The sequence below is a fragment of the Lonchura striata genome, chromosome 5 (genome assembly GCF_050655825.1).
Source record: "Lonchura striata isolate lonStrDom1 chromosome 5, ASM5065582v1, whole genome shotgun sequence".
In the NCBI taxonomy this organism is placed as follows: domain Eukaryota; kingdom Metazoa; phylum Chordata; class Aves; order Passeriformes; family Estrildidae; genus Lonchura; species Lonchura striata.
In genome coordinates this window covers 57,811,016-57,824,924 of record NC_140707.1, presented here as the reverse complement: position 1 = coordinate 57,824,924, position 13,909 = coordinate 57,811,016, and the positions used below count along the sequence as shown (strand labels likewise).

The following is a 13,909-nucleotide window of genomic DNA, read 5'->3' as shown; positions in this document are numbered from 1 at the left end:
AAGGTTTTATTTAAGCATACACACAAAGAGCATATATTACATAGTTTTATGTAAAAAGAAAACAACCCTCCACTGCCAAAGTTGGTGTTTCACACGTGGATAGGGGAGAAAAGGATTAAATAAACTTGAGAGGCTATTTGTTTTTATAAATTAATTTCTGAGAAATTAATGAACTCAAAACTGTGTTTATCCTTACCTAAAAGGTAAGGTAAATTCCCAGCATCAGCAGTTACAATAATTCATACTGTCATCTAGAACAGAACATAGCAGAAAATCATTAAATACATTACGTGAACTCAGATTTCAAGAGAAAAGATTTTCCTGAACTTGGCTCATGGCACTCTGAACAAACAACAGTGCATGCATAAAGGCTTTAGACTTTGAAAAATATTAAAATCAGAACTTAGAAAAGGTTTTATAATTGGCATAATTTTGGAAGAGCTAGGAGCTACAAATTCTGTAAGTTTGCACAGAAGTTACTCTGAAGCATAATTACTGCATTTTAAAATGCCTGAAAATATAATCCAATCTTCTTAGATTAATTGCCTAAGTAAATTTTTTATCCTGTAGATTAGAACATGAAATGCTGTTCCAGAAGAAACCAGTAAGATGGAACTGATACAGTATTAAAATGCAGCCAGATTAACACTGGGGAAACTTTAGGCAGTCTAGCTTTAAGTGGGCTGTTAATAATGTACTTCAACTAACCTCAGTTTAAAAACAAAAAAGGGAGATATTTGAGACTGTTCCCCAAATCAAACTTACTAAAAAAAAACCCCAAGCAACTGAAACCAAAAACAACCACACAGAAACCAAAACAAACAAAACCAAAGAAATCATAGTTCTTTATCAATCTTATTTTAGAACAAAGGACTTTTACATGTTTCGTATTCTTTGACGGGAAATCTGTGAAACCAAAACAAGCCCTGACAAATTGAACCTTTCCTGAGGAGCATTCATAGTCATAAACTCATTTATAATGTGTTATGTGGGAGATGCCAAGTTGTAACAGTTTAACAGTCATCTACATGGAATGTACCAATAGATTTATGAACAACAGTAGCAGTTACTCACATGTTCATGGCAGCTAACTGTTCTTTATGCATTAGGTTTCCCTGTATAAATTAGAAAACTACAAAAAGTCAGAAACTGGGAGAAACCTCCATTGTCTGTAAAAGTTCAAGTGAAAACACCTTCGCAGCACTTTTCTTAGACGATAGCATATTGCTCATATAAAAGGTCTCTTATCCTATAGAAGTCCTGGCAGAGGCAGCCTTCCAATCCAATACGCCCTGTTTCAGTCTGAAACAAAAGATATGTTTCAATTTATTATCTTTACATTAATGAGAAACTTCATTTATTACTAAAATAAGGTTTTATTTATTACTAAAATAATATATATTCTTTTATAATATTATTTGCCAAAGAGATTAAAACACAGAGCACCTACCCTGCGGACAGCCACTAGGTTGTTGCACACAAGCACTCCTCCAACAAATTCAGCTTGTATACCTTCCCGCAAGAGAACCTGCTTGAAGTCAGACAGTCTTGGCTCGTTCATAAACACAGACTGATGCCCAAGAACCTTCAAAACAACATACACAATTTTACTGCTTCTATTTAACACCTTCCATTTTTCCAAAGAGCTCATTATTGCGTTGGCAGCAGTGTGCCCAAAACTACAGGACTCTAAATTGGTTCTATTTCTGTTCACCTGCAGCAATACATCTTCAGGACAGAAGACCTGTAGAAGTTACCCATTACAAAAAGCAAAAGGTTTTTCTTTGCTCACATATTGAGTACAAATAGAAAGCTACAATGAAGATCCCTCTTCCAAGCCATGCTATGCCAGGGACCAAGCTGCAGTGAGGTGTACTGCTGATCAGTACAGGGTGCTATGACGGTTGCCATGAATCTGAACAGACTTTAGAGCTGTCTCCACAATTCCCTAGCTCCCAGAACACACTGCATTTAGGACTGTGAAACAGAGAATCTTAAAAGCATCTCTAGGATTAAAAGGTACTGGAATAATGCAACAGAAAGAGAAAACAGTATCTTCTAAAATGCAAAGTATTTTAAGAGCTACCATAAACTTATCGCAAAGATAAACATAATGAATTCTCAAATCACTACTACAGAAGCAGATGTATGAATGTCAAAGATCTGTATCTCAAGTATGTGAAGTATCTTTGAAGTATCATTGACAAAATTTAATAAAATCCTGAAGTGTCTAACACCAATTGATTTCTCTATCTGCAAGTACTAATTACGGATATGACACACAGTAATGAAAATCTTATTTCATAAGTATATGGCTCTGTTAATGGATGCAAAAGACCCTCACTGAAAAGCATAAAAGCTGAACAAAGAACAGCACCAGGTTTAACAAAAAGAAACTGGAACATGAAAACCCAATTTCAGTTAGGCTTTCATTTGAGTAAGATCACAATATCAACCTCTAAGCACTAGAAAAACAAAAATTAATACAGAGGTCTTCATAAAAGAAATCCAGACCAGCATCATTTCTGTACCTCATGAGGTGGCAGTGGTTCCAAAGTAGGAATGATCTCACTCTCCTCACACATCTCCTTGTCATCGTCACCAAAGAGGCTTTTCATGGCCTTCTGTTGTGCAATCACACTTGAGTCTGAAGAAGGCACATCCACTTGCATCTCTAAGTCTTCATCTTCCCTCAACTCTCCCTCTTCCAAAATAACTCCAGTATCTACTTTTGAAACTCTCATGTCCAGAACACCATCTATCCAAGCCAACTCAGCATCCTTGGCTTTACAGAACTGAAGAGAGCTGACAAGAGAATCTTTCAACCTTACCTGGGTTGCACAAAAAATAAAAGTACTATTGGTTTCATGGAAAATACAGAGGTCTTACTTCAAGTTTTAAAGATTAGTAAGTTTCTCTTCACCATCTTTCCAATTGGCTTGATTAATGAACTCTTCTGGAGAGAAAGGATCGAACTGGTATCACCAAGGCAAGATACTTTCAAATTTAAAATATGTAACACTTGTATTGCAACTTAAAAAGCAGCAGACATCAACACCTTTCTCATCTTTGCTAAAATTAAAAAAGAACCTATAGAACTGCAAACTTGACTTAAATGTACAGCAAGAGCAATAGTTTCTTTTAAAAAACCAGAAACCTTTTTTGCAGCCAAGTCGTTCCTCAGTTGGTCTTAGCAAATTCAGAGGAAGTTCCTATAGATACATTTAGGTTACTGATTAATAGTTAAAAATTTAAATTCTCCAAAAAATTATAATTACTATTTTATTGTAAGAAACGATGTTGTAGTATGAGACTTTTAAGTGCCCTTACCCTGATTCCTCTGGTGGATTCTGGGACTTTAATCCTTTAAATAGAGCTCTACTCTTAGAGATTGTTATCCACATTAGAAGGTCCATGATTCCCATAGTGCAATCAAGGCTACAACCATGTGAAAGAACCTCCAGCTACCCGCCCATGTGCAGCACAGCCCACTCAAATGACACTGTGACACTGACACTTCACTCACATCTATTCTTTTCAAATTCAACATCGCCACTGCAATTCTCCTGGGTCATTTCTTACACACTAGTAACTCTCATAGCCTTAAAAAACAAACAAAAAATCCCAACAACAAACAAACCACATGCAGAAAACACGCTGTTTGAAGGCTGCCATATCTAGATGATTTTTAATAACTGGACTTTTCTACTTACTAGAGGAGAACAGATTTTTCTCTAGAAAGAAACAGAATTTTCAACAATTCTACTAATGTTTTTCTATTAACTTTAAAAGAACAAAGGAATAAAGGATTACTGCAAAAAGTGTTTGTGAGAGACTTTCCTCTAAACAACTTCAAAAATTAAATTTGGAGCATACATAATCTACACAGAATTCACATAAGCTATTCCAGCTTTCTTATTTAGAACTTAATCAATTGCATTTAATTTTCATGGCTAACACACAGCAATACATTATGATAATGTTACTTACCAAGAATCATCACATTAAGTTTTTGTGGGGTATGGGTATCTCATTTTATCATTAGCTTGCTCCTAATTTCACATGTTTACTCTTAGGTACTATTTAAGTATGAAGCATTTTTTAATTCTAGCTCTTTAAGGCTCCATTTGAGATTCCAAAGAGAATGCTGAATTACAGCTATTATACAATGGTATTCTATATATAGGCATTATGAATGTGAAAATACTTCAATAAAGCAAATTTATGCCTCCATGGACATCAATGTTGCCTTTTGCACATTTTTGCACTTCAGGTAAAAACACAATGATATCACATTCAAACTTTCCAAACTTATGAATAATAAGCCTCAGGAGAATGCTTATCTAAAAGACAGAAGAACACAACTAATGCCTTGATCACACAAAATTAATTGAACTCATAGGTGATACCACCTCTCCTCTCCCAAAGGACAGAGGGCAAATTACATTCTGCTCATACAGCTCTAGTACAGTCCATAGAAGTTACACAACTAAAAAATTGCAGTACCTTACCTGGTAAATGTGAGTTTCACTTGTAGCATCTACAGTTTCATGAAGTTTGGGCATGTAAACTTTAATATCTTTTCCACCAAAAGCTCTGCAACATTCTGCAAGGTCCTGACTGGCCTCAGGTGGTCCATGGACAATCACCAGTTGTCTTGGTTTCATTTGGTTAATAATTTTTTTAATTGAGTCCCCGTCTGAACGTCCTTCATAGTCAATGTACGTAACTCTGGCTCTAGTTTGAATTAAAAACGCAAGAATAATATGTTTTAGTTTAAAAGATTAAACCTCTGAGTGCTCCAAAATACTTTGTTAAGATATTTTTAAATTATTGTACATCAACAAAAGCTGTCAGCACAAGGTATATTATGGATCTGTAAAATACAGTTGTCAAATATTAGCGTGTGTGTATTTAACACTATGCATTCACAAAATTCACTTATCTAGTTATCAAAAAAATAAGTCATCCATGAAACAAGCATAACTAAATTTTATCCTTTTAACAAAGCATACTTAAGTATCCATGCTAACATACTATTGTATAATTTCTTCCCTCTCTTCCAGCTGTCTCCATAAGGCAGGAAACAAACCAAACTTTTTAAGAGTGGGGAACCATAAGACTATTCTGTGCTCCCAGAAAGACTAGTAAAATACAACTTAGCTTGGGGAAAAAAATAAACTAAAATCAAGTCCTTTCCCACTTTCTTAAATCCAAGTTAGCCTTTTATCCAATTTGCACTGTACCCATGCCACTGTAGCAGAATTGAGAACAAAGTCACTCACTTAATTTCCATGGATTCTGTTGCAGAAATACATTTGGTAGGAACATCTGATAAATCTTGGTCCATAGGCTCCTCTCCATTTGTCAAACCAGACTCTAATTTGCTTTTTTCTTCTTCTGTTGCTTGAAGTTCTGGAACTAGAAAATCCTCAGGTCTAAAGAATGAAAGGCATTTTGCTTTTTAGAGTAAAACCAAAGCACTACCTAATATAAAAACAAACAGTGTTGATTATTACTACTAAGGGATTTTTTTAACTGTTATTGCCAGCAATTTTACGACACCTGACAAACATTTCCACACTTGAACAGAGCTGATTTGGAAAATACAACTTCCCTATCTTAAAAAAGAACTTGAATAACTTAGGAAATACTAGTAAATTGAGGATTTCAAGCAAGAATTCCTTATGCAAAGCTGACAAATATCACTGAATTTTGTTAGGATGAATAGTGTTTTCTCACCTCACAAATTTAACATCAAGTGAAATTTAAAGCAGAGAAAAGTCAGGTTAAAAGAATTTAAAATCTTCTATCTCAGAAGATTAAAAAAAAAAAAAGCCTGGAGTGAAAATACATCCTAAGAGGTGTAAACACAGGTCAAGGATCAGCACTCTGCAGCTTCAATCCTTATCATAAGCTTTCTCTAAGACTTAGCAGTTTGAAGAGCATATAGCAATGCTGCAAAAGAGACAAAACAGTGAATTCAATTACTTATAGTTTTTGATTATTTCATAGCTACTATGTTAGTATACATTACCACCACATACTTGATAATTTCACCATATTCATCCCATTTAATTCTTTCTTCAGGAGCTGGAAACATTGGATAAGATTTTTTTGCCTGTTTGAAGAAGCTTCCTTTCCGGCTACCTTCACCTTTCATCATCAAATCATGTTTGGTCTTATGTAAAGTCGGCTGATCAATATCCTCCTCAGCATCACTCTCATCACTGGAATCAATATCTGCCCTGAAATGATATTCAAAAAACACCTAGCACTTTTTTTTTTTCCTTCAGGTTTCATATTACATAAACATACTGAGTAGAAAACAACAGTTGACATAACCCTAACCAAGGCCAAGGGCAGTTTATGTATCTGAGAAAGAGCTCACAGTCAAATGGCAGATGAAACTGGGCCTATCGGAACAACAAATCAAAGACAACAACTCCTGATTCTTAGGACCCTCACACAAAGCTACTGAAACTCTGATTTTCATATAGGCCTGAAGAGAGTTGAAGGAGCAGAATAAGCACACAGAAATCTCAACTCTGATCATAACAGCAGAATGAGCAACCTACTTACTCTTTAGACTGCTCTAACTTCTTAGCTGCCTCTTTCTTTAGTTTTTCCTTTTCTAGGTATTCTTCAAGTTCTTTTCCTTCCAACTTGACACGTTTTCTCAACTGCAGATGGAATTAAAATTAGTTACTGTAAGTAGCTGACACAAGGTTAATACTTTTCCTATATGCTGCTGACAAGAATATTTGTTCTTAGGCCCCAAGGGCAAGTATAAATTGCATGTCACATACAAGACAAGACTATGGCAAAAATGTGGTACCTTGACATGGCAACATCATGATAGTATCAATTTTTACAGTCTGCTTTAAATGAAAGCATTTCTAAAAATATTAAAATCAATTAAGCTTTCAAAAAATTTTTGAAAATGTCTTCAGGAAATATCTCTCCAATAAGAGAAGGCAAATACTCTTAGACGAGCAGTGTTTTTTTAGTTTTTCTATCATTAACATCAGACCAGAAGAAGCTAGCAAAGTCATACTAGCTAGCAAAACAATGCTAGATTTTGTTTCTTGTTTCCCGAGTACAGGTCACTTTGAATAAACTGAATTCTAGTAATAATCTAATACTATAAATCAATTCTTTCAATCCAATCTAAAACCAAAAGAAAGCTGCATCATTGGTATTGAAATTATCACTGCAAACACAGAGGACTTCCATAAATTAACAGTGCGCACCAGAAAGAAGTAGACACAGGTGTACAGATTATTAAAAACAATTTGAAAGCATGAACAGCAATTAATTATCTCCCAATTTCCTGAATTTGCTTATCCTTCAATCCTTTTGGGATATATTATACTAATTTGACTTGATTCTCCTCTCACCAAAACTGGGAGAATTTTCCAGCAAGACCAACCCATCATATATGTGATCTGTACGTCAACTGCAAGCAGATTTTTTTCTATTGTAATACAAACACAAAGGAACAAGTTGTCTAAAAATATTTAAAAGGAACTTCATTCTCAGCTCTATTAATTTTGCCATGCCATGAAAAAGCATTTTGCAGTTCTCAGTAGGAGACTTATTTTTATGTAAATTTATCCACAATCTAATAAATATGCAGCAGATTTCAGGTTTCTCACCACCACTAGAAGCACTTCCAGAAGATAAAAAAGGAAACTATGTTCAGTTTTGCCCACACAACCCTAGATGACCCACAATAAAAACCAGGAGCTACAGAGACAATGCTTACCTCAATATCTATAACTTTTTCAGATGGATTATCAATCAGGAATCGTGCTAATGTTCCAGGTGTAGTGCGGTAAGTTAAAATTATGGAGTTTTTGGAATCCTGGCACCATTGAATGAAAAGATCTCTAGAAAACCCACACTCCAAGTCAGGCTGACTGGCAAGAACAACTTTTGGACTTGGCACTCGAGCCAGATCAGACAGACTGTGACATAAGGAGAGGTGGCGGAACTGAAAAGGGTTGTTTCTCTTGTCTTCAAAGCACCTCATCAATTTGTCACTCATCCATTCAACCTAAAATACGTATTAGAAAAAGTTATCTATACAAATACAAGTTCTTCAACAGTATAAGCTTCATATGAAGTACATGATGCGATATGCCCATGATTACATCAGTATTTCTCAGCAGGTGTAGGAATAATGTTGAGCATAAGCAACACTGAAACAAGTACTTTAAGCTCTCTGTTGACAACTATAAACTATGCTAACAAGTCTTATTGTAAAGACAGAAATCAGTATCAAGAAACATGCCCACTGCCACAACTGGACATTGTGTTACTTGATCAAAAGAGCTGTGATACAAACATGCAGTACAGAATAAGGACAGTCCCCCAGTATTTTGCCACTTTTTACCATTAAAAAGAAAAGCTTTTGCATAAATGTTCCTTTACTCTTCATAATTGGATTTTAAAATTAAAACAAACCTGTGATTTAGAGAACTCCACTACATTGTAGCTGACATTATTCAAAAGTGCAAGAGAGTAGACTCCTAATCCTGCATCTTTTGTTCTCCAGATCTGATCAAGAAGCTGAGCAAGTTCCAGAACTCTGCCTGCTGTATCCACGGCTATTAATACATTTCCATCACCTCGTAATGTCTCCAAAACATTAGCTAAGAAGAATTAAAAACAAAACAAAAACCTACTTATACTTTTAACCAAAGCTAGAAGGTTTGTGGTGTGGCTTGGATTTTTGTTTTTTTTTGTTGTTGTATCACACTAGTAATCATATTCAAAAGTGTACTGAACACAGAAACAAATGAAACTTCAAAAGAGATCCAAATCCACACTTCCACCACAATTAAAGGGAGCTGGAGTTTCCTCAGTAGCTCTGAAGATCTCTCTGCCTTGGTATTTCTTTATTTTGTTTGTTTGGGTTTTTTTAATTAAAAAACAACAGAAAATGGGAGTTTAAAAAAGGAAAGTGCTGAGGAAGGTGATTTAAAAATCCCTGAAGAGATTTAAGGATACTGGGTAAAATATACTATTTTCAAATATGGTTCATTGTTGTTAGGAAAACATTTAATTTGCAGGATCAATATCACCAGAAAAGAGTAATTCAAAACTTGTTACATTTTAATAAGGATTCTTAAGTTTAAATGCTAATGAATTTCTTATAGAAAAATAATTTTTAGTGGCTAATAAATCACATTACTGATATTTTTGAAGCCCAAACAACACAATACATACTCAGCAGCTGTTCATCCCTTTGCTTCCTCCTGGGTTGTACATAAGTAGCATTAAATGAATCTGTAATAAGCAATGAAGGCCTGCTCAACATTTCCAAGGAACATCCATTCAGATGGCTGTGGAAAAAAGGAAAAATCTCACTTTTTTGCATTTCTATTTTATGAGAAAAAATAAGACAGCGAGATTCCAGATATTTGCATGTACAGAAACCAAACTACTCAGCTGCTGAATGCTTCCTGCTTCAAATTTACAAATAAATAAAAATGAATGAGTAAAGAAACCCAGAGCTAATGCTTGCATCAAACTTATTAATCTGGATGCAAATGAAATTAGTGGTCTTATTAGAACTGGAAATGCACTTTCACATCTTCTTATCACCCACTAAGTGATACACACCTAACACAGCTAAGAGCTATACATTACTGTGTTGAACTTACATCTCCCTCTTGTGGTTGAAATCAACGGCATAAACAATTTCTTCCTCCCCATCCTTGACAATCTTCCAAATTGTGCCTCCTATCATGTGACCAGCTGGCAATGGTGTGATTGACAAACCATGTCCTTTGCCTACAAAGGTTTTCAATATTTTAGGTAGATTACACATATCAAAATCCATTACTCTGAACAAGACATAGTAACTTTAAACAACTGAAAACCCAAATTACTACTGAGAAAAAAAATCAAATGAATTATGAAAAAGTAGTAATATCCGTCCTTCCTAAGCAGTAACATAAAAATATTTTGCAATTCACTTTTATATTTCCTCCAGAATAAAGAAACTAAAGTAAAGATCACTTCTTCCCTCCACCTCCCACTGATACTCAGAGGCACTGCAGAGCTGCTGTAACTATGGACATAAACAACAGTAAATTATACAAAAAACATATCACAAGAAAGCAAGCACAATGATGAAAGCCCGGATCCTCTCTGGGGCAACACTAAATGCTTACTGTATCAATCACTTTTGAGGTACTTAGGAAAACTTACATAAATTACATAATCTGGAAGCTTTCCAGAATGACAAACACTCAAGTCAAATCATAGCAGAAAAGGTGTTCATGTGCTGCAGTCAGGGATGACAGAACTTTTCAGCACCTGATGCATTTTTCAAATGCACTGTTGCTCCCTGTCATTGATACCAGCCTGCATGTTTGTCAGATTAAAATGAGACCACCCACAACCATTACTCACTGACTCTGCTGCATTATATGCACAGTAATAATTAATAATTAAACATATATTATATTTTTAAAGGCCTACATTGAGTCTTTTCAAATCACCTCCATTAAATATAAAAGAAGTTAGTTGTTTTAAAAAAGTTGCATGCTAAAATTACTCTTTAGATGTAAAAGGTTCCAGGGTAGACATAGCCTTGCTACAACTATCTCAGAAAAGGGCCAACAGTCTTTCAAGGACAACATCCTCTCTCTATTTTCCAAATAAGAAGTCAAGTCTTTTGGCAGCACTATTCATGAACCTGTAAAATATTGCACTACAGAGACAAACTGCTGGTGGTCAGCCTGTATGTATCTCTGTCCAAGAAGACAGTTTTTGTTTTATTCTGATCTTTACATTCAACACTAATGGAAAGCTGTTGAGAGTCACATGTTCCAGCAATACGCTACACTGAGTATGATCTGAGTCACTGAAGATCTCCCCATTAAATCATGCACATGCTGTAACTTCATCTCTGCAACCTGCTCTAGAAAGCCTTCCCTTGTGTTACTGGTTATGGAGAGTTCTGAGCTATCTGCTGCTAGACGTAAGTAAATACTTTTAACAGACATCAGTAAATTTCAAAAAAAGTTACAAAAACAAGAAAGAGAAACAAACACCTAAACATTCTTTGGCATGACCTCCTCTGCACTAAGTAAAAATTTTATCCATTTCTAGATACAATTGCAATTAATGCAGACTGACATAAGGCTAATGAATTCAGCACTGCAAAACACAGTATTTCACAATTCAGTCCCTTTAAAAAAGTTACTTTAACTCTTAACTGCTCTGTTGCCTTTCACTAAAAGTAAGTTCTTGAGGTGGCAACTTTACCTTTTAAGTTCACAATCTGAGAAAACTTCAGCTGTTGTATCTTATCAAAGGCTGCATCTACATCATCCAATGTAAAGAGTGTGAAATCTTCAGTATTATGGCGGGACTAAAACAAACAAAGAGGTACAGAGCATTCAAACACTCCACCATATCACAGATGATGTGTATGAAAGTATCAACTTAAACATACCTGGTAGAGATCATACATAAACATCTGTCCCATTTTATATACAGGAATAGTTGCATAAATGGCACAATTCAATCCCATTTTTCCAACTGCATATGGAAGTGCACCAAGGTGTAGAGGGTCAGGGTGGGAAAGAAGAACAGCATCAACCTGGTGTACGTGCCTATAAAAAGAGGGCCAACAAAAGCCATTGAATGGAGCTCTGTATGGTTTTGTATATCACATGCTAGAGATATTTTGAGAATACATACACAATCTGAATGCCAAATAATGAAATTTAAACCCTTCAAGAACTGGGACAGTTTTAAAAATCATAATTAAAACTTACAGGTGTTTCCTAATGTTCAAGTATTTAAAAACACAAGTGACTTCAGAAAGCATAACTTTTAGATCAGAAGACATAAGTTTCACATCAAACTCCTGATAAAAAAAGACCTTAGTATATAAGTGGACATCAGAAAGTAAATTAACTGAAGGACCAAGAATATTATCAGTATAGATGTGCTACAAATTGCTTATACACCCCAAAACAGACTACAACTTTTCTTCTGATGGGAGTGAACAAGTAATAGGACCAAAGACACAACAATCTTTAAACTGATAAAGACCAAATCAAAATATATTTCTTTAAATACAGAAAAGATCAAACATATAATTTAAGAAAAGTAGCACATCAGTTTGGGGGATTTTATTACTCTTAAAAACATTTGTTTTTCCTTGCAAAGTGTTGCATAAAATTAGAACTCTGACTAAAACCTTTCTACATATCATAACTGAAAAACTTGAGAGCATAAAACACATGTAACAAATGAAAATACAAGCTGGACTGACAGTTTTTTGTTCCCTTGCATACTAAGAGGGACATACACATTCATCTCAATGGCTGTTATGATAAAGGGAATTTTATCTAATTGCTTCTTAGATAAGACACTTAAAAAATTGTATAAATTATCCTCAACAATCCTCACTTAAAAGATTTCAAACATTGCAAGTGTGTCAATGCTACAAAACTAGTATCAAAAAGGTCCGTTTCCTTCCTAAATTTCCATGTTTCAGTCCTAACTTGGCAATCAGCACAGCTCCTTGATGTACATCTGAAGAAGTTCAGTATTGAAGGCTGGGTAGATTTTGGGTTGGAGGGGTTTTTTCCCTTTGCAGGGCTAGTGTCTTGACAGAAGGTGTTTTCCTGACAGTCTATTCAACTTGAAACAAGAGCCAAGAGTTGAACTGCTTTGTATCCAGCCTACATACAGGAAGGCTTCCTCTCCCATTTAAAACTTAGTTAACTATTCTGAATTAGCTGACATTCAAGGTCAGTCTCCCCTAAAAGGTGTCACATTTATGACAATAAAAAACAAACAAATCATATAAGCCAAAACAAAAAGTGAACAGTTTGAGAATTACAGTCAAGAGACACAACTCACTGGACTGACAAGGAAAATATCCCAAGTTTCTGCAGGAAATGTTCCAGCAGTGTGAGTCCCTTCATGTAAAATATACACAAAACAAAACAAAAGAACAATTTTGCATTTAGCAACACTATACCACTGCGTGAAATTTTGAAAACTTTTAAGATAGACCAAGCCCTAATTTAACAGGTGTATGAACTGAACTACTTACTTCCTCAGAGAATCAATAATATCCATAGAAAAGTTTTCATCCCAGCCACAGTCCAAAAGAAAACGAAACTCATCTACTTGCAAAAGATAGCAGAGGGCAGATTCCTCCTGCACCCCCGAGAGCGTAGTCAACTTGATAATCGATGTCATTTTCCTCTCCAAGTGTTTAATCTCCAAAAGAACTAATCTGAATGGGGGACAAAATGTTTCACTTAGATGTTACTTAGATCTAGCTTCACATATTCCTGAAAATATGCAGGCTAACGGTGTTAATACTGTTCAATACAGCTGCTCCATACCAATTAAGTCGCAGACATTAACATTCTACTCTTGCAGGTATTAGAAAGAGGTGGGGTTAATTTTCTAAAATAAATATCAATAATAACTTTAAAAAGGATCCCTAAGAGCAGCGCGGTTAACAGCAGCTCCACGGAGCTGGATGGGGGCACCCAGAGATGGCACATCCAGGGCCGCGACCCTCCAACCCAGGCCTGCCCGACCATGGGCACAGCGCGGGCCGGGCGCCCCGCGGGGGCTCCGGGGCTCCAGCGCCCCACCGGGCCTGGCGTCTCGCCGGGCGGGGACGGGGACACGGGGGCGAGCGGTGCGCGCACTGCAGTCCGAGACGAGGAGAACAAGGGGAAGAGGAGGATGATGATGCGAAGAAGCCGGTACCTGCCGCCCTCAACCACCCCCAGCCCGCGCCGCGCTCGCCGCCATCTTGCGGGGGCGGGGAGGCGGGGCAGCGGGCGGAAGGGTAGCGGGCGGCACCACCGCGAGCCTGCCGGGGGGAGCGCGCTCCTCCCCCGGCCCCGCGCAG

At 36.3% G+C, this 13,909-nt stretch overlaps 1 protein-coding gene across 1 annotated transcript; it reads right to left on the bottom strand.

The window, feature by feature from the left end:
* Positions 1-836: 836 nt before the first annotated feature.
* CPSF2 (cleavage and polyadenylation specific factor 2) lies at positions 837-13,820 on the bottom strand. Its single transcript, XM_021531950.3, has 15 exons — positions 13,765-13,820; positions 13,091-13,276; positions 11,474-11,633; positions 11,284-11,389; positions 9,672-9,801; positions 9,235-9,350; positions 8,470-8,657; positions 7,769-8,059; positions 6,583-6,683; positions 6,048-6,248; positions 5,286-5,438; positions 4,512-4,737; positions 2,532-2,831; positions 1,451-1,585; positions 837-1,302 (listed from the first exon to the last, which is right to left on the bottom strand). The coding sequence occupies exons 2-15, from the start codon at positions 13,237-13,239 to the stop codon at positions 1,210-1,212; spliced, it is 2,349 nt and encodes a 782-aa protein (XP_021387625.1). The 5' UTR covers positions 13,240-13,276; positions 13,765-13,820; the 3' UTR covers positions 837-1,209.
* Positions 13,821-13,909: the final 89 nt, after the last annotated feature.